General features: G+C 45.6%; 3 protein-coding genes and 1 long non-coding RNA gene across 19 annotated transcripts; 2 read left to right on the top strand and 2 right to left on the bottom strand.

The window, feature by feature from the left end:
* The first annotated feature begins 2,062 nt into the window (after window positions 1-2,062).
* On the top strand, window positions 2,063-9,322 carry LOC120905574 (transmembrane protein 47). 14 transcript variants are annotated; one of them, XM_040316496.1, is made up of 7 exons: window positions 2,063-2,284; window positions 2,486-3,129; window positions 6,555-6,633; window positions 6,721-6,907; window positions 7,000-7,149; window positions 7,247-7,309; window positions 8,657-9,322. In XM_040316496.1, exons 2-7 carry the CDS (start codon window positions 2,984-2,986, stop codon window positions 8,815-8,817), a joined length of 786 nt encoding a protein of 261 aa, XP_040172430.1. In that variant the 5' UTR covers window positions 2,063-2,284; window positions 2,486-2,983; the 3' UTR covers window positions 8,818-9,322. The 14 variants fall into 14 exon arrangements, with proteins under 14 accessions (XP_040172430.1, XP_040172429.1, XP_040172428.1 ...); XM_040316495.1 differs by having other exon boundaries at window positions 2,063-2,392; window positions 2,517-3,129; XM_040316494.1 differs by having other exon boundaries at window positions 2,063-2,392.
* Window positions 9,323-12,868: 3,546 nt separating this feature from the next.
* On the bottom strand, window positions 12,869-18,220 carry LOC120905575 (protein-L-isoaspartate(D-aspartate) O-methyltransferase). Of its 3 annotated transcripts, none has more exons than XM_040316510.1 (7): window positions 18,099-18,220; window positions 17,840-18,022; window positions 17,644-17,773; window positions 17,324-17,556; window positions 13,571-13,808; window positions 13,402-13,487; window positions 12,869-13,313 (listed from the first exon to the last, which is right to left on the bottom strand). In XM_040316510.1, the coding sequence occupies exons 3-7, from the start codon at window positions 17,696-17,698 to the stop codon at window positions 13,152-13,154; spliced, it is 774 nt and encodes a 257-aa protein (XP_040172444.1). In that variant the 5' UTR covers window positions 17,699-17,773; window positions 17,840-18,022; window positions 18,099-18,220; the 3' UTR covers window positions 12,869-13,151. The 3 variants fall into 3 exon arrangements, with proteins under 3 accessions (XP_040172444.1, XP_040172445.1, XP_040172446.1); XM_040316511.1 differs by having other exon boundaries at window positions 17,879-18,022; XM_040316512.1 differs by having other exon boundaries at window positions 17,414-17,556; window positions 18,099-18,219.
* Window positions 18,221-19,080: 860 nt separating this feature from the next.
* LOC120906500 (complex I assembly factor ACAD9, mitochondrial) lies at window positions 19,081-22,087 on the top strand. Its single transcript, XM_040318231.1, has 3 exons — window positions 19,081-20,260; window positions 20,331-20,655; window positions 21,469-22,087. Exons 1-3 carry the CDS (start codon window positions 19,257-19,259, stop codon window positions 21,991-21,993), a joined length of 1,854 nt encoding a protein of 617 aa, XP_040174165.1. The 5' UTR covers window positions 19,081-19,256; the 3' UTR covers window positions 21,994-22,087.
* A 38-nt stretch (window positions 22,088-22,125) lies between these two features.
* On the bottom strand, window positions 22,126-23,003 carry LOC120906501. The gene is made up of 3 exons (XR_005740105.1): window positions 22,900-23,003; window positions 22,275-22,838; window positions 22,126-22,193 (listed from the first exon to the last, which is right to left on the bottom strand). It is a non-coding gene; the product is annotated as an uncharacterized LOC120906501 (long non-coding RNA).
* Between the last annotated feature and the right edge of the window lie 255 nt (window positions 23,004-23,258).

Genomic DNA, 23,258 nt, shown 5'->3' with positions numbered 1-23,258 from the left:
TGTGTGCGTGTGCTTTTTGTGTGCCTGCTTCAACCGAACTGTACTGTGCGGATAGCGCCACGCACACACACACTAGCCCGGCCGGGCCCGGGCTGTACGGATAGGGGCGACCCAGCTGTCAGCCGCACGTTCGACGCCATCTTGGCGAAAAGGCCTTTTTGCCGGGGGCACAATTTTATACTGACTTTCGAATGCAGCTCCGTGCACATAGGACACGGGATAGAAAAGTTCGTTAGTTTTTTTTTTCTTATATGCGTTCATTCCACTGTTTTTTGTGAAGTTTTTTATCCGTTCCGAGAATGTTCCTTCTGAATAAAAACTAAAATTATAATAAGTGCTATTCCTCAGTGCTACGATTGAACAATGTTTGGCTCATTTTGTTATGCCATGTTGCGCCGGTCGCTGTTAAAACTAGCCAATAATACATTCGCAATGCATTTGACAGCTTTTGAACAATTAAATCAATATAAAGCTTGTGAAGTAAACTTATTCAGGCGCCATACAGCATTCTTTATTTCGTAAACTAAAAATCAGTTTAAATATCCTTCCTCTCAATCGCGAAAAGGATACAGTTTTTCCTCCAATAATCCTTAAAACATCAGGATAAAGTGCTTTGTGATTTGAAAAAAAACGGATTGAATGTTGAAACGAATTGAAGCAAGTGAGATTTGAGTATCTGACGTATCTGACCACATGACCAGTCATATAGATTTTTGCTTGGAAAGTTAGAAGGCTATATAGGTCATGATTAGATGAAGCTTGTCGAAACACATTGCAACAAAAGGATAGCAATATAATAATCAGTTTTAATACACCATCTATTGATCAAACCAATGAAGCTGTGGAGCTTTCATTTTTTTCCAATGGATATTCAATTTTCCAGTCGTTTAAGCTTAATCTGTAGCGCTTCCCAAGTGCCACAAATCCACTAAACGACCACTAAACGGCTTCTAAACGACTCAAGTTCTTTACCTAAACGGAATATAGAAAGACTTCGTTTAGCAGACGGCAAACGACTCATGCAGTCTAAAAATAGCAAAAAAGCTGGGGGCGCTCTCTGTTGGTGGGATACCCAACCAGTTGAGCTTCCTCACTTGGAGGAGAGCTTTCTCATTTCCTCTGTACTGTTGTATGGTTTCGCATTGAAGTTATGCATCGCTAGAACAAGAACGGCGATACGATTGTTTAAATACTAAACTCCAACCGATACCACCAGTACTGAAGCAAGTGAGATTTGAGTAATGGTCGTTGGTGTTTATACCCACGTATCTGACCACACGACCATTTTTATAGTTTTTTGTTTGGAAAGTTAGAAGGAAAAATAGGCCATGATTAGATAATTCTATGCGAAAAAACATTGTAAGAAAAAGACAGCAATATAATGATGAGTTATAATACGCCATCTATTGAGCAAACCAATGAAGCTATGGAGCTTTCGTATTTTTTTATCAATGGATATTTCATTTTCCAGCACATTTCAGAAAACTTCGCCAGAATGCGAAAATTCTTCGCTTTTCAATCGCTGGCGAGCTCGTGAAAACCGGTTTTTGCTTAACGGGCAGCGTTTAGACACACCACTTCGGTACCGTGGTCGAGCGGTTTTATGACAACGAAAGGAATTTGGCAGAAGATTAGCCCAGGCTGTAACTAACTAATATTATGCGACATGATTTCAGCGAAAAATATGAATAAACTGCGATAAAAAGTTTATTTAGCAATGATTGAGTAGTGACAGCGTCACTCATAAGCGGCAAGAAAACATTGACTTGATACATTTTTTTCAAGCAAATTCAGACAGACACGGGCCTAACTCAGTTGGGCAATGGCTTTATGACTACTCGGTTAGTATTATGAGAAAATCTGTGATTTTTGAAAGAGAAAAATGACAAATCGTATGTTTCAGAGTGTTCATCTGTGAATCGGTAGGCATATCAGAAATCGGTAGAACTACAGATAAAGCAGTATTTCTGGTCACTCTGACTTCAAAACGAGCACTGCAGGCAAGTACAGAACCGGTAGAGCAAATGAGCGAGATGCAGCAATATTCGAACGTCAAAAGCTCTCACCATCGTTGTACGGGGAAAGTGTTTTGTCCGAATTCTGCTTGGTCTTATTTATAAAGTCACAGAAGTCTCCTTGTTGGAAAGATCGCTCTGGCGAAGAAGAAACAATAAAAAAAGAAAAAAAGAAAAACTAACTCCCCAGGTACGGTAAAGAAAGTGCATTCTGGTGCCCGTCTGGTGCAATCGAGAGTAAACCCGGAACGGTCCAGTTTCCGCGCACGGTACAGTCCTGCTGAGTGAGGAAGCGTAGTGAAGAAACCGTGCCTAGTTGTGTTTTGTGGTCGTGGTGCGTTTTTTTTTCCTGCGTGTGTCCTCTCCCGTATTCGAACGTATCGTATCGCTCACGGGCGGGGGTGGGGTGTTTGTTGCTTTGTAGTAGTAGTTGTTGTTGTTGTTTTATTCGCTCCTCCCATCCTATCTAGCTGGTTCTGTTCCACCCTTCTGGCGATTTAGGTTTTTTGTTGGTGGCGTTTTCGGGGCGCACAGTGTTGGTGCCGAAGGTGTCGAAGAGTTGCGTGTGTGTGTATGTGTGTATGTGGTTGGCGAGGTATACAGATTTAGTATTTATAACCCAACTCCATTAAGGGACAAAATAGAAGAACATTTATTTATAGAAGCGTCGCTCCACCCCGAGCGTTTCTACGCAACAAGACAGCAGAAGAAGTTAAAAAAGGTCTCACACACATACACATTCATATACGCACACACAGCCTTAGTCATTCTTGCGCGCCCTGAACAGCGGGGAGTTTTCTTTCCCCGCGGAGAAAAGGGAAAGCGGTCGCAGTCTCGTGTGTCTCGCCGCCGTCGTCGTCATCATCGTCGTCAACAATCAAATAATTCGTGTGTCTGCGTGTGTGTGCGTGCGTGAAAGTTTTGCTTTGCGGGGCCGAAAGTGAAGGGGCAAACCAGAAGCTAGCAAGATGTCGCAAAACTACACCGCCCGGAATGATAATTACTATCAGAAGGAGTTCGGGCTGACCAGTGTGCAATCAATCGATGGCGATTCCCTGCCGGACTACAGCGAGTTCGATACGGAGTCGGTAACGTTGGACTATTTCAAGGAAAGGTAAACCGCGAACGTGTGCCAAACCCGCCCGTCTCCAGCGCTGCATGATGTGGTGTGCTCCCTTGCTCGTGTGTGCGTGATTGTGTTTGTGTTCGGATTCATTCCAAAAAGGGCAATGTTGTTGGACAAAGAAAGCCATATGTGTGTGTGTGTGTGTTGTTTGTTATTGTTTTTTGTTTTGTTTTCACAACCACACGACCGTTAACAACATTACCCACACGCATCGTAACAAGCGCTGGATCAAAAACCAAACCTCTGCGTCACGTTCAAATCAACCTAAGAAAACCCTTTAAAAAACACTCCTTCGGCAGTTGGGCACAGCAAACATCCAACCAACAAGGCAATCGGCAGATTAGAGACTCGCGAGGCCGTCTATCGCCACCATCCGACAAATTAACGCCTCAAAGATTGGGTATAAATAGAAAACCAGCCTCTCGGGCATGGTTTTGATCCGTGAGTGCGCGCGCGCGCATCAAACTTACGCATCCCGCGCGCAACACGAGAAATACAAGCGTGTGTTCGAAAGGTCGCGCACTGTCTACAGCACGACCAGGCGAAAGTGTACAATATTTGGGTAGAATGATTTTTTTTTGTTTTTTTTGGGAAGCAGTAAACCCTTTCTCAGTTAAACAGGCACGAGCTGTTGCTGCATTGCAGGCGGGAAGAGCGTCAACGCAAGCATTAGTAAGCTGAAGCCCTTGGCCCAATTACGCAAATGTACGGGGGAGGCACATTGTGGATTGTGCTGCACGCACTTCAAACTCAGGCGAAAACGTTGGAACGGCGATAATTACGCAAATTGCTGTTGATGATGATGCTTTGCATCGATGGATGGGGGGGGATTGAACGGCACAATAATCCTCAAGCAACATGTCTAAAGAATGCTTTATTATCAGTGTGCTAAGCCACATAGTTTCAATATCCTTGTTTGGAGAAGCTAAACCGTCGTTAAAGTAGCAACACGTTGAAAATGTTTTAAAGACACGCACAATATTTGTCTGTGAAAGCTAAAACGATAGGAATTTGGATGGCTGACTGTTGATCAATTTTTAAATGTATTTTAAAGCACGTTTTAATTGGAGAATTACGGCATTACGATTAACTGATCTTATTAAACGCATGCTACAGGGTGTTTTACTTGATATCGCAAGCGTAGCAATGGACAGAACAACGCATCAGTTGTTTACGGAACGTCATCGCGCTTAAGGCAACCTTCGCACTTGATATCACAAGCGCGTCAAGCACATGTCCTGATTGAAGGGAACTCGGAACAGACTATACAGGTTGTTCCCGGGAATACCAGGAAATTGGTTCCAGAATCGGTTCCGGAATCGGACCCGGAATTGGAATCAGCACATGCCTGTTATGGGTTAAAACCTAGAATGGACCGTCCCCCCGTAGCAAGGATAAATTTATACGGTTGTGTGGTAATGAATTATGTCTCGAAAGCCTGCATAGGCCAGTATGCCCACGTAGGACGTTACAACAAATAAAAGAAGAATAAGGTCGATTCCGATTCCGTAGCCGATTCTGATTCCGGCGTCAACTCCAGAATCAGCTCCGGAATCGGCTCAGGAATCGGTTCCGGAACTGGCTCCGGAATCGGCTCCGAAATTGATTTCGAACACGGAATCGGAATTGGGTAGGTCCGAGTTCCGAGCTCCCACCATTACTTTTTACTTACGCAGTTTCTCCGCGATTTGCGTCAAGTTTCGCGACGAGGTACATCGTTTCTGTTTTGAAACATTTTTAAATTCGACAGAAAAGATCCTTTTTACAATCATTTCGCTCCTAACTAAGAATGTGTCAAATCAGCTCAACCCAACCTTGTTAATTTCATTGCGCTTCACATCGTTACAGCTCTAGCAATGGGTTTAGCGAAAAGTCTTTAGAGTCGTAGTTGTCCGTTTCATTCTGAAGAAACGTTTTGGATAGCCTTATAAAAACATCATCATAAAATACAGACTTGATACAACATTGTCCAGATCTAACAACATCGTTCTAACTATGATAAATCCTGGGTTACAGCTCGTGTGAAAATGAACGCAAATGTTTGGCTTTTTGTTGCTATATTTTAGTAAACTTCAATCAGAATATGGCTTTTACAGAACATAATTCTGATTCTAGTAGAAAGGAAATGCAATTACCTGTTACCTGAAATTGTTAATAAATAATCCAAAATGTATCTAATTTCTACTCGCGGCCATTTGCTAAATCAGTCTGCGTTGTGAATGTTTAAAGTGTAAATTCGATGGGCTAGCAACTTCTCACGCCAAGCCAGCGGTATCGGCAGCAAGGTGCACTGTCGATCGCTGCGGCCGGAAGATGATTAATCATTGTTATTAACTTATATTTTGAAAGGAAAATAGTGTATCGTGCAGTAACGACAAACTAAATACTACGAACAACACTGCAATAGAGAGAGGAAACGGGCAGTTGCTTTAATAATACTAATCACTAATCACACCTCTTCATCCAGGTCCGGTCGTTCGTGTTTGTGTGTTTGTGTGTGAACTAATTACGCGTCGTCCCGGTTCGTCCCGCTTGGCCATCAAACATTCATAAACTCATACAAACTCACACTAGCAAACCCCTCTTTTCCGGCACCAGCTGATGCATACCAGGTGCAGTGAGAGTGAGAGAAAGAGGGAAACGGTGGTGAACTAATCAATGTTCAATACCAGCATCGGCAACGCCGTACTCATCGCCATCCACACGCCAAGCGCTTCCCCGTGCAGCGACGCACCCAACTGCTCACAGTCCGGCAGCTCGGAACGGTGCCGCCGCTGTGTGTGCCTGTGTCTGCCCTAACCTTCTGCTCCGCGCTCGCGACCGCAGAGGCGACGACTGGACGCCGCCGCCGCCGCCGCCCATCCACCGTAGTGGAACGGTTTAGATGCACCGGCGACCACCGTGCTGCTGCGTACGACAACGCCGACGGGCAGCTCCGTGAGCGTGGCGTGCCGCTGGGACAACCACCGTTCGCGCTTTTTAATGCTTCTCTGACGCTCTTGCCGTCCCGCTCCGTTACTGCTGGCCTGCCGCCGCTGCTGCTGCTACTGTTGCTGACACGATCCGTGCCGCCGGACGGACTGCTCTGACCTCGCCTGAGTGAGTGAGCGGGTGTGTGTGTGTGTGTGTGCATGCGCTTCCCTAGCGAGCCGGTTCGGCAGAAGTGCAAGAAGGCAGCCGCCAGCCAAACACCGCAACAGCGGGCAGTACGGTTCCCGCCCGCAGCTTAAGCTTCTCTTTAACCCCCACACGCTACTCTTTTTGCGCGCCAGGTGAGTTTGCGTACTAAAAGTAGCTCCCCCTGGCCTGTTTGTTGTGTTGTGAGCGGCTAGGTGCAAAGGATCCGCTTGCGCTACATTTTACTAATTTTCTGCGTCTTCCTTGAAAACGCCGTCTTGGGGCAAACCGAACAGTACCAAACGTGGACCTTCGCCGGACAAAATGGCACCAACCACAACAATCGAAACCGTCACCATCACGCGACCACTGAAGGTGAGCAGCGTCGAGAAGCAACGGAGAGAGAGTGAGGGAGAGAGAGGCATTTGTTATTAATTTGCATTTGATTTATCGTCGTTTTAGGTCATTGCGTTCATCTGTGGCGTAATTGTCATCATTCTCATGATACTGGCCCTCACCTCCACCGACTGGCTGATGGCGGAGAGCTGGCGCCAGGGCCTGTTTGTGCACTGCATCGAGGAGGGGTACGAGCTGCCGCTACCGTTCAACCTGCAGGATCCGGCCGGCTGCTATCCGAGCCGCGATGTCGGTACGTTGCGTTTGGAATACGTTGCGAATCGGGTCCCAGTGTTGCTTACGATCCTCTTTGACTTTGCTGTTTTGCTTGCTATCTACTTGCAGCCTACATCAAGGCGACGGCGGCGCTCTGCATCATCACGCTCGTTACCGATGCGCTGGCCACCTTCCTGACCGGGCTGGGGCTGCGCACGCAGGATCACAACCTCAAGTACAAGTTCTACCGTGTGGCCGTGCTGATCATGATGGTTGCCCGTAAGAGTCGCCCTGTTCCGACAACGTTTTTTGTTGCTGGCTCAAACCGCATTGTAAATTGATTGTTTGTTTTTTTTTGTCTCGCTCTCGATTTCAGTCATCTCGCTGCTGGTCGCCGTCATTCTGTACCCGATTTGCTTCGCTGCCGAGCTGAATATTGGTAGGTGTACATCGTGGAACGGAGCTGTAAAGTTGCTAAGTTCCGCAGCTAGTTGTAAGAGCTCAACTGAGGTGATACAGTGTAGTGGTGGAGGACCTATCAGATTCCTATTCCAATTCCGGAGCCGATTCCAGAGTCAATTCCTGAGTTGACTCCGAATTCGGAATCGGTTCCGGAATCTGAATCGGCTCTGGAATCAAAATCGGCACCGGGATCAGAATCGACCTGGCAATCGCAATTTACTCCGTTAACGGAATCAGAATTAACTCCAGAATTGGAGTTAGCTTCGGAATGAGAATCAATTCTTGAATTGAAATAAGATGTTTTAGGAGCGAAATCAGTCTCGGAGTCTCCATGAGAATGGATCGTTATAAGTAAATTTGGATTCTTTGCAGCTATCAATACGTAGTATTATTGGACCCAAATGCCTATTCTTTTCGAGATGTCGAAACTGATTCCGATTCTGAAACCGATTCTGATTCCGTAGCTGATTCCGATCCACATTCTGAAACCGATTCCGGAGCCGATTCCAGATCCGATTCCGCAGTTGACTCCGAGTTCGGAATCGGTTCCGGAATCGGAATCGGCTCTGGAATTAGAGCTAGCTCCGGAATAAGAATCGACCTGGGAATCGCAATTTGCTCCGGAAACGGAATCAGAATTGATTCCAGAATGGACTCCAGGAATTAGCTCCGGAATGAGAATCAGTTCTTGAATTGAAATAAGAAGCTTAGAGGCAATATCAGTCCGCGAATCTCCATGATGAATCGTTATAAGTAAATTGGGAGTCTTTGCGGCTATCAATAGGTAGCGTCATTGGACCCAAATGCCTATTCTTTTGGAGATGCCGAAACCGACTACGATTTCGAAGCCGTTTCTGATTTCGGAGCCAATTCTGATTCCGTAATCGATTCCGGAAACTGATGCTGTACCTACAGTCAAACGTGGCCCTACGCAATTTGGTCCTTCGAACCGGATTCTGATGACGTAAGCGTTTCAATGGCCGTATCTTTAGGAGTTTGGAGTTGCTAATTAAATTGAGGCAAATTATTTAGGAATTTGCACGGCTCCACTACCGGTTTGAAACATTCCATTAACCGATTGAACTATTCCATTATATGACTCGAAAAGACATAAAAGATTAAAAATATGTTATCTTTTCATTTAAAAAAAAAGGCGTTAGGATTGCCTTTTGCAGAATCTTTCCGTGAAGAGACCAGTTTTTTTAATTCATATCTATTGCGCAGTAATTTATCTTCCACCGGTTAGAAACGTAACTAACTCTATTGTGTTTTCCCCCTCCCTCTCATTCCATATCCATGCTACAACCAACCACGCGCCACACAGCCAACCGACTGGTGTGGGAGTTCGGCTGGGCGTACGGTGTCGGCTGGGGTGCGGCCATCTTCCTGTTCGGTGCGGTCGTCCTGCTGCTGTGCGACAAGGAGTCGGAGGAGATCTACTACAAGGAAAGGAAAATTGTACACGACGCATCGTTAAGAGACTAGGCCAGGGCACACGCTCTGCCCGACGTTGTGCTTTAGACCTAGTCTAGCGAAGAGAGAGAGACAACTCAAGAGAAGACCACGCTCAAATCACACAAATCACCCCCCCCCTCCCCCTTCCTTCACTAACACTCCCCCTCCTTCCTTTCATCGAAGCAAAACCGAGGCACCGAAACGACGGACAGCGGGAGAGAAAGTCCCCGAGACACAGCGCGTTGTGTCTGAAAAGCAGCCTGAGCAGCTTTTGCAACTGGACCAGCTGGCCAGGAGGAAGCAAAGGAACAAAGCGCAACGCCGCCATCCCCGAAACACTCCGTACTGAATCTCTAACGGCCAAGCTACACGTACCGGACGACATCGGACGATGCCATAAAACGTAGGACCGCAGACAAGAGATTCGCGTCGGGCCGGGCCGTGTCGGATCACAGCGGGCCGATTTTGTATGAGATTTGACAGTTGGCGTTAACGGATTTATGGCATCGTCCGATGTCGTCCGGTACGTGTAGCTTGGCCGTAAAATGCGCTAGGCAGCTCAAGAATTTCGGATGGTTCGTTGGTTGCGCTTTGCAAAAGCAACCTGAAACGAAAGGCTTGGGCGGTGGGGAACAGCAGGGACGAGCGTCTAGTATTTATTGAATTGCCACGAATTGCCATAAGCATGCTCGCACCATCCTCCCCCCCCCCCCCCCACCCCCATCTACCATTGGAATCTCAATTGACGGCGGCAAAGTGGTGGCCGAACTACAATTTGCGCGTACAACCACTGTACATACAAAATCCTTTCGGTCCATTGGGGTTTGAGCATTTGCTAGCGACAAAAAAAAACAACAACAGGTAAAACAGAGCAAACCACGGTAACCATTCCCTTTCGTACTACAGCCAGGAACATCATCCTCCCCACCCCTCCCCTTACCCTCATCAAAAGCACGCGACAATGAAACGATATCGAAACAAAAAAACACACAAAATGACCGGGAGTGGACGTACGTGCGCGAAAAAGGCACGCAGCGGCGCTCACACACACCCACAAACACACCACACATCACGCTCTTGTTTTACATTCTCTTGAAAACGATCGGGCAGCGTTTTTCTTTTCCAGCGTCTTTCTTCCTCGTCGATTCCATCTAGGCAAACGGACTAGACAAAGTAAAGCGAAAAACGGAAGGAAACAACAACAAAACAAAAGGAAGACAACACAAAACACAACACACACACACACACACACACACACACACACACACACACACACACACAAAGAACACTTAGGGCTTAGCTTAACAGGGGCAACCATCTCACAAGGTGGTTCACAAGCCGTCGGGGATTTGTGTAGCGGGCGGGACAGAAAAAGGCAGCATATTCGGTTAAGGGCACCACCCAGGCCAGGCCAGACGGCGAGCTACAGTTCCCTTCCCTTCGCCCTTCCCTTTCCCCCCTCTCTATCACTCCCCTCCTATTTAACAATCGATCAACACACTCACACATACACATACAACATTAAACAAATATGGTAATTAAAATCAAAGCGAATTCTTGTCATGTAAATTAGAATTGAATACTCAAACGTTTTTAAACGAATAATCGAGCCTCTCGTGTAATATATACATACATACATACATACATGCATGCATACATACATACATACATACTTATATAAACAACAAATTACTTTCTTTCGTCGTTATTTGCCCCCCCCCTCCTCCCCCGTTCCCTCCCACAAACACCATATGGATAAAATGAATCTCTAATCCAATTTTTGTTTTAAATTTTTCGTTTGTATAATGACACTCAAACGACAAACCGGGGTCGAAGTAGGAGCTCAGACATTCACTGCAGCCTATACTCCAGCCAGGGGGTGCTTGGTGGAAAATAAAGGGAGAACAAAAATAGGCCCCTGATTGTGGGGAAATCATTTCCAAAAGCTTTTTTTTTCCTACACACCACCAACAATCACAAGTAATCTTCCCTACCATCCCTCCCCCTCCCCTCCTCATCTCACCCCTTCAAACCTCAATTTTGTTAGACGATACAGCAGAGCGTGTGTAGTGGACGAGCTAAGGAAAAGGCAGCGCAAAGTATTTCGTATCTTTGTTTTTTTTTTTTAATAGACAAGTGTCAATTGTGTAAATAGCCGCGTACAATGAATTCATTCATCCATTCACCAACCACAACCATGTAACCCACGAACACGAGCAGACAAACAAACACATACATGCAAGGAATTTAAAAGAAATACCAACAGTTGTAATAAAATAATTTAAACATATCTATTGTACACGAAAAGATGGGTTTTGGTTGTTATTTGTTTTTTTTTTCTTATTTCGGGGGAGATTTTTAGTTTGATTTTCTGTTTTTGGAATTGAATAAAGTTTAGGAACAAAAAGTGGAACAAAATCAGAAAGTTACTCGCACAGACAGGAGACCAGGGGGCCAACCAGAAGAAAAAAAAAAACCGTAACGAGGACGAGCTCACACAGACGCTCTGCTTGATTGCTTTCGATGGCGCGATTTGCTATTGCACCCATCTATCCAAAAATCCAACTCGGAACATTTTTGCGTGTCTTTTGTTGTTGCTGTCGGGTTTGTTTACAGGAAAACAGCACACCGGCTCCCAAGGTTAGCTCGCATTAGCCATTTAAACGTTAAATATGCATAGGGTCGCGCGGTAGCACTAGGTATAATATTACGTTGGGACGAATAAGCCCCTCCCGGAAGTAAATTACACGGTATTTGCAAAAAAAAAAAACGGTATTTGCAGCGAAAAACAAAAATGCGGTTTGGGACGCGTCCGTTAATTTAAAAAGAAAAGAAAAAGAGAAACCAGAAAGCGTTTCGAGTAGTAGGGCTAGAAGGGGGAGGATAATTAAATGGATTAGAACTATGGTTGAATTGAGCAAAAGGAATACTAACACTACTAATTAGATTGGCCTTAGCAAGCTGAGGGCTACGGAAAGAAACAAAAACAAAAAAAAAACAATTAAAAAGATTGAAAAAAAGGAATAGATAAAGAGGAGAAAATGCCACAGACGCAAAAGGGAAAATCATTTTTGCAACAACCAAAACTACAAAACTAGAAAGGAAAATGCAAAAAAAAAAAACACATATCGTAATGATTGAAGTTTTGGGAGCGCAAACACAAAACAAGAAAAAGAAACAGGAATTAATCATACACACCTAAACCTAAACCGCTGCTGCAGTAAATGGGTGGACGCGCAAACATGGCCCCGCCAATCCGTTTCGCCCCCGTCCCTCCCGTTCGCGCGGTTAAGTTTAGAAACAATCAGCAACAAAAAAAAATGGTAATCGATTTTTGTCAATTTTCGGGATTTTCGGGGATGCGACAGTTTGGCAGGGAGCAGGTTAATGGATATATAAATTAAAAATTAACTAACAGAAGAAGAAGAAAAAAAACAGCAACCGCAAAACAATACTGGGAATGGATATAACAGGGTTTTTCCCGGGGTTCTCATAGTTGTGGGACACTTCTATGACTCTTTCTTATTAGAAGTGATCTTCTTCTGTTGGAAATTGGACTGTGGCACCCTTTTTGGACAGGCTCCTTGGAAATTCCTATTCGATTTGTTCCACAAGGGTGCTATATAGACCAATTCCCATTACATTAAGTTCATTTCCCGTAAGAAAATGCTCTCATGCCCACACCTATGAGAACTCCTGGAATACCCTGTAAAGATAATTTACTGCTGGTAATGTAATTGTTGCGGTGGTACCAGAGCTTCTCTTTGTACCCCCTACCCCCCTTTTTGCCGCCGGCAAAGGCTAAAGCTAAATGTGTACATCCTCTTTAAATCCGGCGGGGGGGGGGGGGTTGTCCATCGGATCGAAAGGGAAGCCCGGCATCCCAAATGGGCAAAAGGGGGTTGGAGGTGACGGTAGGGCCAACACTACTATTACTACTACCACTACTACTACTACTACTACTACTATTACGACGACTCTTCTCCTCCTCACGTAATGATTTAATTTGATAAAAATTAAAAGAAATGGAGAAAGACACAAAAAACAAACCAAACCAAACGCTATGTAAACGCGAAAACAATAAAGAGCGGCACGCAGAGACCGTGCGTTTCAGAAAGGTAACACACGCAACAGAATTTATTTCGAGCACTGCTCACCGAACCTGCTCAGTATTGGGGTGTGTGTGTGTGGGTGTGTGATCCACAGCCGAACAAAGGGGATTTTTTGTTAGTAAGATTTAGTTTTTCCTTTTTTCAGTTTCAAAGCACGTACGTCTTAACGATCGTGTAGCCGAGACAGAGCAGTATCAGCAGGGGTAGCAGTCGGGCCAGTGCGTGGCCGCAGGTGCGCACGCTGCAGCGGCATCATTTGCGCAGATCGGTGAGCGGCACGTACATCACGTCCATCAGCTTCGTGTTCTGGATCTCGCCGTCGGACGTTTTGTCGATCTGCACCAGGCGCTGGTTGCCTCCCTCCGGCCCAACCGGTATGATCATGCGGCCGCCGGGCTTCAGCTGCTCGACGAGCTGGAATATCGAGAAGCATTGGGGTGGTTTTTAGTTTGGAGTGGAAAATTGACTGCATCCCCTCTGCCTCGGTTCGGCCGCTTATTACCTGTTGCGGTATTTCCGGCGCGGCCGCCCCGACATGTATGCAATCGTACGGTGCGTGGTCCTTGCAGCCCTGCCGTCCGTCACCCTCTGCAAGAGACGGAGAGTGAAATTGAACGGTAAGCAATGGTGAACATGGTTTGAACTTAGATTCGTAAGCAACGGCACGTTACCGATGAGAACAATTTTGCCCGTATCGATCAGCGATTGGTCGTCCTGGCCGATGTTGTGGCGGCCGAGCGTCACCAGCTGCGGATGGTGCTCGATGCCGACCGCGTACCCGGTCGCCGCCGGGTCCCGGTGTATGAAGCGGGCGAAGCAGGCGGTCAGGTAGCCCGAACCGGAACCGACGTCCAGCACCTTGCTGTTCGGCTTCAGGTACGATTGCAGCAGCTCCAGTGCGTACGCGTGCTAGCCCGGGAAATGGAGAACTTGTTTGATTGTAGTTTTTTTTTTTTCACTAATGGAGATATGATTTAAGCCTGATTGTTTATTGGCGCAAGTCCCACAACATTCCACTTTCAGGTTTACAATTTCCAATGATTAACAAAGCATACTGCTAATGGCTTCCGCTGTCTGTTGTCGTATGAAATGTGTGTTTTTTTTTTTTTGGTTTGGAAGTTTAGATCATTATCTGTAATCTACGCGGAGAGAAAATCGCAATGTAAAACGAATCTCTATACGGTGACTGACAGATGCGTTGATCAACGTCATCATGAATGCACACATGAGAGGAAAACTAAATCTTCCTCAAATTAGTACATTCTTACAAATAAGTGTGTCGAATGTGTTGATATCGTTTATAGAAACCAAAAATTGTAAGCAAAAATCAATTTTGAAGGCCTAGATCAACGCACTTTACCATATTAGCAATAAAATCTCTCATGACAAAGCATGAAGCAGCTCCGGGGACTTTTAGTTTAAATTTTGTAAGAACTTCGTCGACTGCGGAAACGTATGCTGGACTCAAGTCATAAGTTCAGCGGATAGGACTCCAGTTCACCACGTTAAAGACAAAGTACATGCAGGGAATAGGGTCCAGGGATAACACCCCAGATACTTTGCCCTGTACCACCATGGATGATGACACACTGGAGGAGGTGTAGTTTGGATCCCAAGTCACATGTAGCATTGGGTTTCATGAATCTTTCGTTGAGACTCATTCATATAAATCTTCAGAGATAAGTGATTCGAATCTCGAATCGTATCTTCAAAGATTCATGGATCTCTAAAGTTTCGCGAATCTTCAAAGATTCATGAATCTGTAAAGATTCTATAAGATTCATAAATCCATTAAAATTCATCTCTTCATCTCTTGGGATTCATGAATCGATAGAGATGTATGATCTCCAAAATTTTGAATTTGCCCAATCCCACCTACAACTTGCCCGTTGTCGGTTCAACTGCATGGTTTTTTCCAAGAAAAAAAGTCTCAAAAGCCTGTATAGGCATGACCACGTAGGTTGTTACCGCAAAAAGAAGAATAATAAAAGGCTCAAGCTTTATGAATTTTATAGATGTATCCTTAGAGTTTCATGAATCCCTAGAGATTCGTTAATCTTTCTAGATATAAGAAACTTTTGAGATTAAAGAATCTTTTGAGATTTATAAATCTTTTGAGATTCATGAATTCTTTGAGATTCAGATTCATTGAATCATTCCAAAGATTCATTCAGATTGATGAATTTGAATCTGAATTACCCATCACTGACACAATCCTGACACATCCTTGGAAATTCAGAGGCGCATCCTCCCTCCTCGGGAGACTGAGATGACTGGGGCACATAGCGAGGACGCCTGTTAGTTATCCAGCCAAGGAGGTCATCGAAGGGGAACCCAACAGGGAACCCAAAGCGGGGGAGAGGGGCACAGCTAGTACGGTGGATTGACCAGGTCGAGGCAGACTTGCGGAGGGTCGATGTCTCAAGTTAGAGATCTCTCGACCGACAGATCTAGTTCGTTATATATAAGAACTTCGTCGTTGTTCTCGATTGCAAGGACGACAAGTCTACAAGTAGGCGAGTACAGTATAGTCATTGTCGGACACTTGGATTTCAGGCAATTTTTAAGGCAATCTGCGAAAAAGGAAATCACACAAATTTTGTGCAGTGGCTTTTGCCTCTCATGTATATGAGAGAGCAAACAAATAAATTGCAAAATCTTCTTTACTAATACAAAAGTACAAATGAGTAAAGTTCGATACTTTGTTAAGCTTTCCAAATTTACCTTTTTAGGTGTATTTTCCCGACAAATTTCCGGTTGTTCTTCTTCTATTTGGTGCAAGGTCCTACGTGGACATGCCGGCCTATACACGCTGTCGAGACTTAATTCATTACCACGCAGTCTCCTTGCTACGGAGGGACGGTCCATTTTCTTGGCTTAAACCAGGTTGTCAGGTTGTTACAGTGGTCAAATTGGTCAAGCTCAGGGCAACTGAATCAAGCTAGACCAGAAAATATGTAAACCTGATTACACGAAGTATATAGATGCCATTAAAATAATGTCATAACTGCCATATGAAAGGACAGAAGAAAATTAATCCCTCACGAATTCAGGATTATTTATTTGGTATTCGTGAAAAAGATATTCATCAAAAAGGCGAACAGTGTAATATTTGGGGACTTTTAAGGAAACTATGGGCTCCATTTAGATCCCCCGCTATTATGTAAATGACCATGAGTTGCGGGCCAGTTAACTATGCACTCAAATTATTACATTGTAAAAGTTTTCCAACCAAATAATTGATATTTGTAAAGATTGGTAATTCTTATTATTAAAACTAATTACCATAGAAGTACAGTAGTCAGATCTCAGTTGCTGCTAAAAGCGCACGCTGGTCATAGCATTATTTTTTTAAAATAGAAAATCTATTGCTATGGAGGTAGCTTTGAACGAGCAAAATGGTCTTATTTATGGAGCATGCCTTGATATATCAACATTTAACGGCTTCATATACAGGCAGTCGAACGATATACTTTCGGGGAATACTTTCGGGTAAAGACAGTTTTTGCTTCCACCAGGATTCCAACTGGACCCGCAAGGTTTCAACGAATTTGTGCGTACGAATTGCAATGGCTTTGAAAAGCGTTTACGGGCGTTTATTCAATACGATTTTAACTCAACTAAGGTAATTTACTAAATTTACTACTATTGGAGCGTATAGTCCACTTGTCGATGCATACAGTTTAGTACACGTAAGCAAGAGCCAAAAAAGTGTTTTTTTTTTAAATAGATTGCCAAATAGATTGTTTTAAGAATGATCTTTTATCGGTTTGTATCTAGGAAATGTTTGTTATGCCACTATTGACCATTTCCTATTACACTTATTTAAAAAAAAACAGATACATCACAATTGAAAATTTGTTGTGGTAAGAATATTAAAGTATAAAGTTAAAAGTTCCTTCCCATAATATCTACAACAACACTTGAACACCACATATGTAGTCTATTGTAGATCTAGCAATCGCGTAGTTGACAAAATGCAAAGGTAGATTGCAGTAGTCTGTAATAGCAAGAACCAACGGACGTCTTAACTTATCCGAGTGGTAGTAATTGGCAGGCAAAACTGCCTTCATGAACAAGTAGATCCAGAGAAGTGACAATAATACAATAATATTAACCTGGCAATAGGTTTAAATCAAGCGATTCCGATTCCATTTACCTGAGTGATAATCAAAATTAAACAAATGCTCAAATGCTCAATGTTAACCGATTCTGATCTTGATTTCAAATCTTTTCCCAACAAATTTATCCCGAACAACAATGATATTGCTCGTTATGCGCGATTTTACTCATTAGGAGAGATATTTGTTAAGCATACAGATTTGCTCGTTATGTGAAAAACTCGAACCAAAGGGGTAAATACTGTATGTGCTTTTTTTAATTTTTAAATATGTTTTTTTTTCTGGGACTATCGCCCACATTACCTCATTGAAGTTGCGCTCTCTATTCCCTACTTTCTGCTGAAAAAAACTAAAAAAGAAACTCCTCACAGAAGTGTTACTAAAAAGCCATACCATGTGAGGCGCACTGATGGTGGCACCGTGCCCGATCCGCTGCGGCTCGTCCTGGTACTGGGGCACGTTCGCCGGTACGTAGTACTTCCGGTCGGTCGCTATCATTGTCTGCGCTACCGCTTCCGTCTTGATCACGTTAAAATCTGCCAAAAAAAAAAGAAAAGGAGAAATGGGGTCGTTTGCATGCGTGCGATTACGACTCCGAGCCGAACAGTCCCCATCAAACTTACCCTGCATCAGCCGGATCAGTTCCGCCTGTGTCGAGCCCTTCGATCGCCAGGCCATTTCAGTGCCCGCCGTTCGTTTACTGAGGCTCGCTGGGGGAGGATTCAACCGGTTGTTTTCGCCGCTGGTGCTTGCCTGCGGGAGAAGAAAAAAAGATGGTAAAATACACACACACGCTAGGGGGTAGCTGAACAGAATTACTTCACAGCTAACACAGGAAGATTTTTCCTCGACTCTTACGCGAGCGAGATGCTGGTTTTGTGCCAAAAATTGTTCCGAATTGGCTCCCAGGCCGATCGACCTCCTGTGATGTTACTGTTGTTGTTGTTGTTGTTGTTGTCGTTGCCTAGGAAGGGGGAGCTTCCTCGCATACAATAGAATCAGCTGCAATAAAAAAATATAGAAAACAAATAATAACTTATTTCCGTGGCAGAATTTTCGTCATTTGCAGTAAACTTACAATGTTTGCCCCCAAAGGTTCGGCTGTTTTCTAATTTGGTTTTCCAACAACAACAACAACAACAAAACCAAAACAAAATGCCAAGCTGTCAAAGGGTGACAGCTGGTCGGGTTTGTTCACATGGCGCCCACCGTATAGTGACAAATCGACAGTGCCAATGTCGCGTATTTTGTTACTTTCACATGAAAAATAATGAAAAAAAAACAATTTAGTGTCTAGCTTGGCAATGAAAATTCTCCTCCAGCAACGGTTTGCCACAAAAACAAAACACATTTCCCTGCTAGATTATCCCTACTTTCCGTGCGCACCGACGCTAAACTGTCAAACGCACAGTGTGGCCAGATTATTTTGGCGGTTTTTGGTGGGAGCATCAAAATTTTATCTGTACGGGCGGTCCCCGAGATACACGGTCCACCTTTTAGTTGGTACCCGGATACTCGGGATTTTTTTCAATTTATAACTGCAATAACTTTTGATTCATTACTTCCTGAAATTTGCCGAAGCCTTTCAACTTTTCATTTCCGATTTTTTTTTTGGTGCATACATTGTAATTTTCAACAAGCTGTTAGCATTTGATTTTTGATTTATTTTAGACTTTACCATGTTTTTATTTTACGTTATTTGACAACCAGCATAACCGAGTATTCCATACATTTTTAAGGAAGAATGACGTTTCTTTTCTTCTTCTTTTCGTATTCTACTTATTTTCGAGTCAAAATCAAGCTTTTAACTCGCTTCAAATAGATAATTAGTTTTATCATAAAATGCCACCATGCTATGTCACCAAATTAATGATTAGACATGATTCTGATTGATTTTAACAGTTTTAAAGCTTTTGAAATGGTTTTTAATATTCGATCAATAAGGAAATTATTGGGATTTTTACAATTCATGTGTCAAAACAGTACAATTAGCTCAAAGAACTTTCAAATTCGGAAAATTTGAATCTGGTCACCCTGTCATCGCGGGCGGATTGTTTTCCTTCGCACGTCAAAACGTCAAACGGACCGCGAGTGGTATTGTTACGAAAACGGCAAAAACATCTGCTTTCCCAAAAGGAAGGATGCTCCAGTGCGAATAAAGTGCGGTTGTTTTTGTTCCCTCAATTCGTTGCTGCGATTTTTCGACCGCACACTCACAAACACACACACTAGCACGATGCTGCTGCGGACGGTGGCGTGCCGGTCCTGGGCCCGATCCTGTCTCTACCGGGCACACACTACCGTTGCGTCGCGACCGGAGCCGCCGGCCGGTTCCGAGGAGGTTGCAAGCGCAGTGAACGATCTGTCCAAGCCGGCACACGTACAGGCGCCCAAGCGGAAACCGTTCATGAAGTCGATGTTTCTCGGCACGGTCGACACGGAACTGCTCACCTTTCCCGAGTCGCTGAATCGGGACGAGCAGGCCCGGCTGAACCGGCACCGGGAGGAGCTGGAGCGGGCGCTGCAGGCACCGGCCGGACCGGACTCGATCCGGCTGGCCGGTCTGCAGGGGCCGCTCGCGTACGGAGGGAAGCAGTTCACCGAGACGGAGTTCGCGTACGTGCAGGAGCTGGTGGCCGGCGAGCGGACCGTCGCGATGGGTGCGCTCGAGCACAATGCGATCGTGAAGCTGCTGGCCCAGCACGGTACGCCCGAGGCGCAGGAACAGTATCTGGCCAAGCTGTGCGCGGGCGAGACGGTCGCCGCCGCCGGGCTCTACGAGCTGAGCAGCTCCCGGGACACCATGTTCAGCACGGTGGCGTCGCTCGACTTCACCGGCGGCCGGTGGACGCTGTCCGGCACGAAGGTGTTCCTGCGCACCGGACCGGCCGACCCGGACCTGCTGCTCGTGGTCGCCTCCACCAAGCGGATGGAGAAGCTGAACAAGGAGGACGGCACGATTGCCGCCTTCCTGGTCGATGCGCGGGCGCCCGGCGTCAAGATAGAGGAGGCGCCGCTCGGTACCGGTGGGCTGGCCCGCGTCACGGTGCACCTGAACCGAGTGGAGGTGCCCGAATCGGCACTGGTCGGCACGGAGAACGAGGGCGGCACCGTGCTGTCCAAGTTTCTTTCCGCCGTGCGCGTGCAGTCGAGCGTGGTGCGCGTCGCGCTGCTCAAGAAGGTGCTCAACGGGCTCACCGAGTTTGCCATCCACTCGAAAGCGGCCACCGGCGATATGATGTAATTGTGGATTCACTTTCTTCTAGTTTTAGCTGCCGGAAAATGCTAATTTTTGCCTGCCATCCAACAGGGATCTGGAGCTCGTGCGCGAACAGCTGGCCCGCATGGCGAGCGTGATCTACGCGGCGGAAAGCCTAATCTACTCCACCGCCAGCCTGATGGACGATTACGAAGGCCAGGACGTGGAGATGGAGGCCGCCATCACGAAGGTGTTCACGACGGGCAGCCTGCTGAGCCTTGCCACGCTGCCGCTGCAGCTGCTCGGCCCACAGGCACTGAGCGGCGAGCGCCCATTCCAGGCATTGTTTGACGATGCGCTGAAGCTGTTCATCGGCGACGAGTCGATCGATTCGGTCAACCTCTTCATCGCCCTGACCGGGCTCCAGTATGCCGGGGTAAGTGGTCCGCTCACATGCAGTTGCTGTCAACCAGTGCTGGAAAATGTCACTGTCAATGTCATACAAAAAATCTGACCAGAACAAATTCCATGTCAGCGTCAATTGTGATCATCACGATTGGTGTGGCCAATACATGCTTGGTGACATATTGTGTGGAACCAACTTTTGGTCAGTCACGATGTCATGACTTTTTTTTCAGTGTGAACAGTTCTGCAAAATGTCACTGACATAGTCATTACAAATTCCGGATGAAACAAAATCCATGTCAGCGTCACGAGTTCTACTGTGATGATCATAGGTGAGACTCAAACAGTTGTGGTGACATTTTGTGCAACCAACTCTTGGTCAGTCACTTTGTTTTCGTGTCGTGATGATCACCGACAGAAAATGTCATGACTAAATGAGTCACCAAGAGTTGGGTTTTAAACAAAATGTCACAAAAAAAAATTGAGTCTCATCTCTGATCATTACAGTTGTGTACGTTATTTGACTTGAACTTCATTTCAGTCATGAGTGTTGTTGGTGACTGAAACCAGCGGCATTTGGCAGCACTCTTCACTGGCAGAACATAAGTCATGATTATGCTTGTAACGGCATTAAGCTTAGCTTGTGAGTCAGAGTAGCGCAGTTGGCTCAAGCACTCACATGTCATGACACACTTTTATTGAGTGTCAGCAATGGGCATCAAGCTACCACAAATATGTTCATTGTTTTCGATTGGCGAATATCTCGTGATGCTCATGACATTTTGCAAGCACTGCTGCCAACGTTGCTAACCTTTTGTTTATTGCCATTTTCCCCATCCCACAGATGCACACGCACGAAACGATCAAGAAGGATCGCAACCCCGCCATGAACCCGTCCCACGTGCTGTCCCGGCTGTTCGACAAGACGTCGATCGAGCATCCGAAAAAGTTCGCCGACCTGCAGCAATACTTTCATCCGTCGCTCGAACCGGCCGCCCACTGGATCGAGCAGTCGGTGGTGCGGCTCCGGCTCGCGACCGAGTGCGTCCTGTCCCGCCACGGGGTCGAGGTGATCGAGCGGCACCTGGAGCTGGGCCGGCTCGCGACCATCGCGACGCAGCTGTACGCGATGGTGGCGTGCGCTTCGCGGGCCTCCCGCTCCTACTGCATCGGGTTGCGGCATGCCGCCCAGGACGTGCACCTGGCGAACATGTTCTGCCGGGAGGGCAGCGAGCGCGTCCGGCTGCTGGCGCTCGAGCTCGAGAAGGGCCCGTACATTACGAGCGACGACGATTACAACGTGATCGCGCGCAATCTGTTCCGCGAGAAGCGCTACTACTTCGAGCATCCGCTGACGCGAAACTTCTGAACAGTGGGTGGGTGGCTACAGTTTGTTAGTTGTTAAGGAAATGGTTAGCGCAAGCTAGTAAAAAAAAGAGGAGTTAATTCCTGAAAAATATTAATTCCTGCTGTGTAAATCACTTGCCAGTCACCTTTGGCTAACGTATATCACAGATATTGGCTTTCTTTCTTTTTCCTGCAAAGCTTCTGTATTCGATCGGTTTGCATCTATAATGGAACGATCGAACGTAGGGAAAGTCATTCTCCGTTGCTGCTAAATATGCTAAACTCTCTATAAGATAGACCTACCAGATCTTGAGCATTGATGAGTTACAGGGAAGCGTTACACAGCTCTTGTAGGGTTGTGAGTTATGAGAGCAGTGGCTGTCAGCAGTGACATACAGCGAGAGCCGACTATCTGCACCGGACAGAGAGACGAATGGGAGGGAAACATCGAGCACACGGCAAGGCGAAGCAGATCGAGAGCCGGCAGAAGACATCGGACGACCACACCGCGCGGAAGTAAACTAAAGTAATAAAATCGACGACACTACACTAAGCGTATTTTGAAAAATTCATAATTTCTCTCACAAAAGCCTTCCTGTGCAACATCAACAACATTGTTCCACGATTGACCCTGTAACTAAAAGATAGTGCCGAAAAAAAAATCGAAATCCAACTTACACAGCTCCGTCCCCCATGTAGCTGCGTGTGACTTGGCGATCAATACTGGCAGAGCTTATATTTTTTTCATTCGAGAACGGCACGGTCCGGTCGTAACGCCCGGCATAAATTTGCAAATTCTAGCGCGCGTTAGGTCGAGCGCCGTACCCTTAAACCGCAGCATTCTCTGCATTGGATCGATCAAACAATCTAAGCAAAGAGATGAAAGTAGTAGATTAAGGTCAAAAATAATATTACATACAGCGCTTACCATCGACCTTTATGGACGGAAAAACAGCGAATCCGGAACGGGTCCAGGTACTGTTTCAGAAAAAAAAATTTAATCGGGAGTTATATCTGGATCGGTATGCGTTCATGATTGGTTTAAGGGCTGGTTTGAGTTTATGATGGGTTCCAGTACCGGTATGGGTTTATGATAGGTTCCTGGTAGTGTTGGGTTGCATGACTCTTTCGATGAGATTCATTCATATGAATCTTTAGTGATGAGTGATTCGAATCTCGAATCGACTCTTCAATGATTCATGACTCTCCAAGGATTTTTGTATCTCGAATGACTTATGAATCTTCAAAGATGCATGAATCTAAAAGATTAATAAATCCATTACAATT

This window comes from Anopheles arabiensis, chromosome X, assembly GCF_016920715.1.
Source record: "Anopheles arabiensis isolate DONGOLA chromosome X, AaraD3, whole genome shotgun sequence".
NCBI classification, from domain to species: Eukaryota; Metazoa; Arthropoda; class Insecta; order Diptera; family Culicidae; genus Anopheles; species Anopheles arabiensis.
This window is presented reverse-complemented; position numbering and strand designations above follow the sequence as displayed.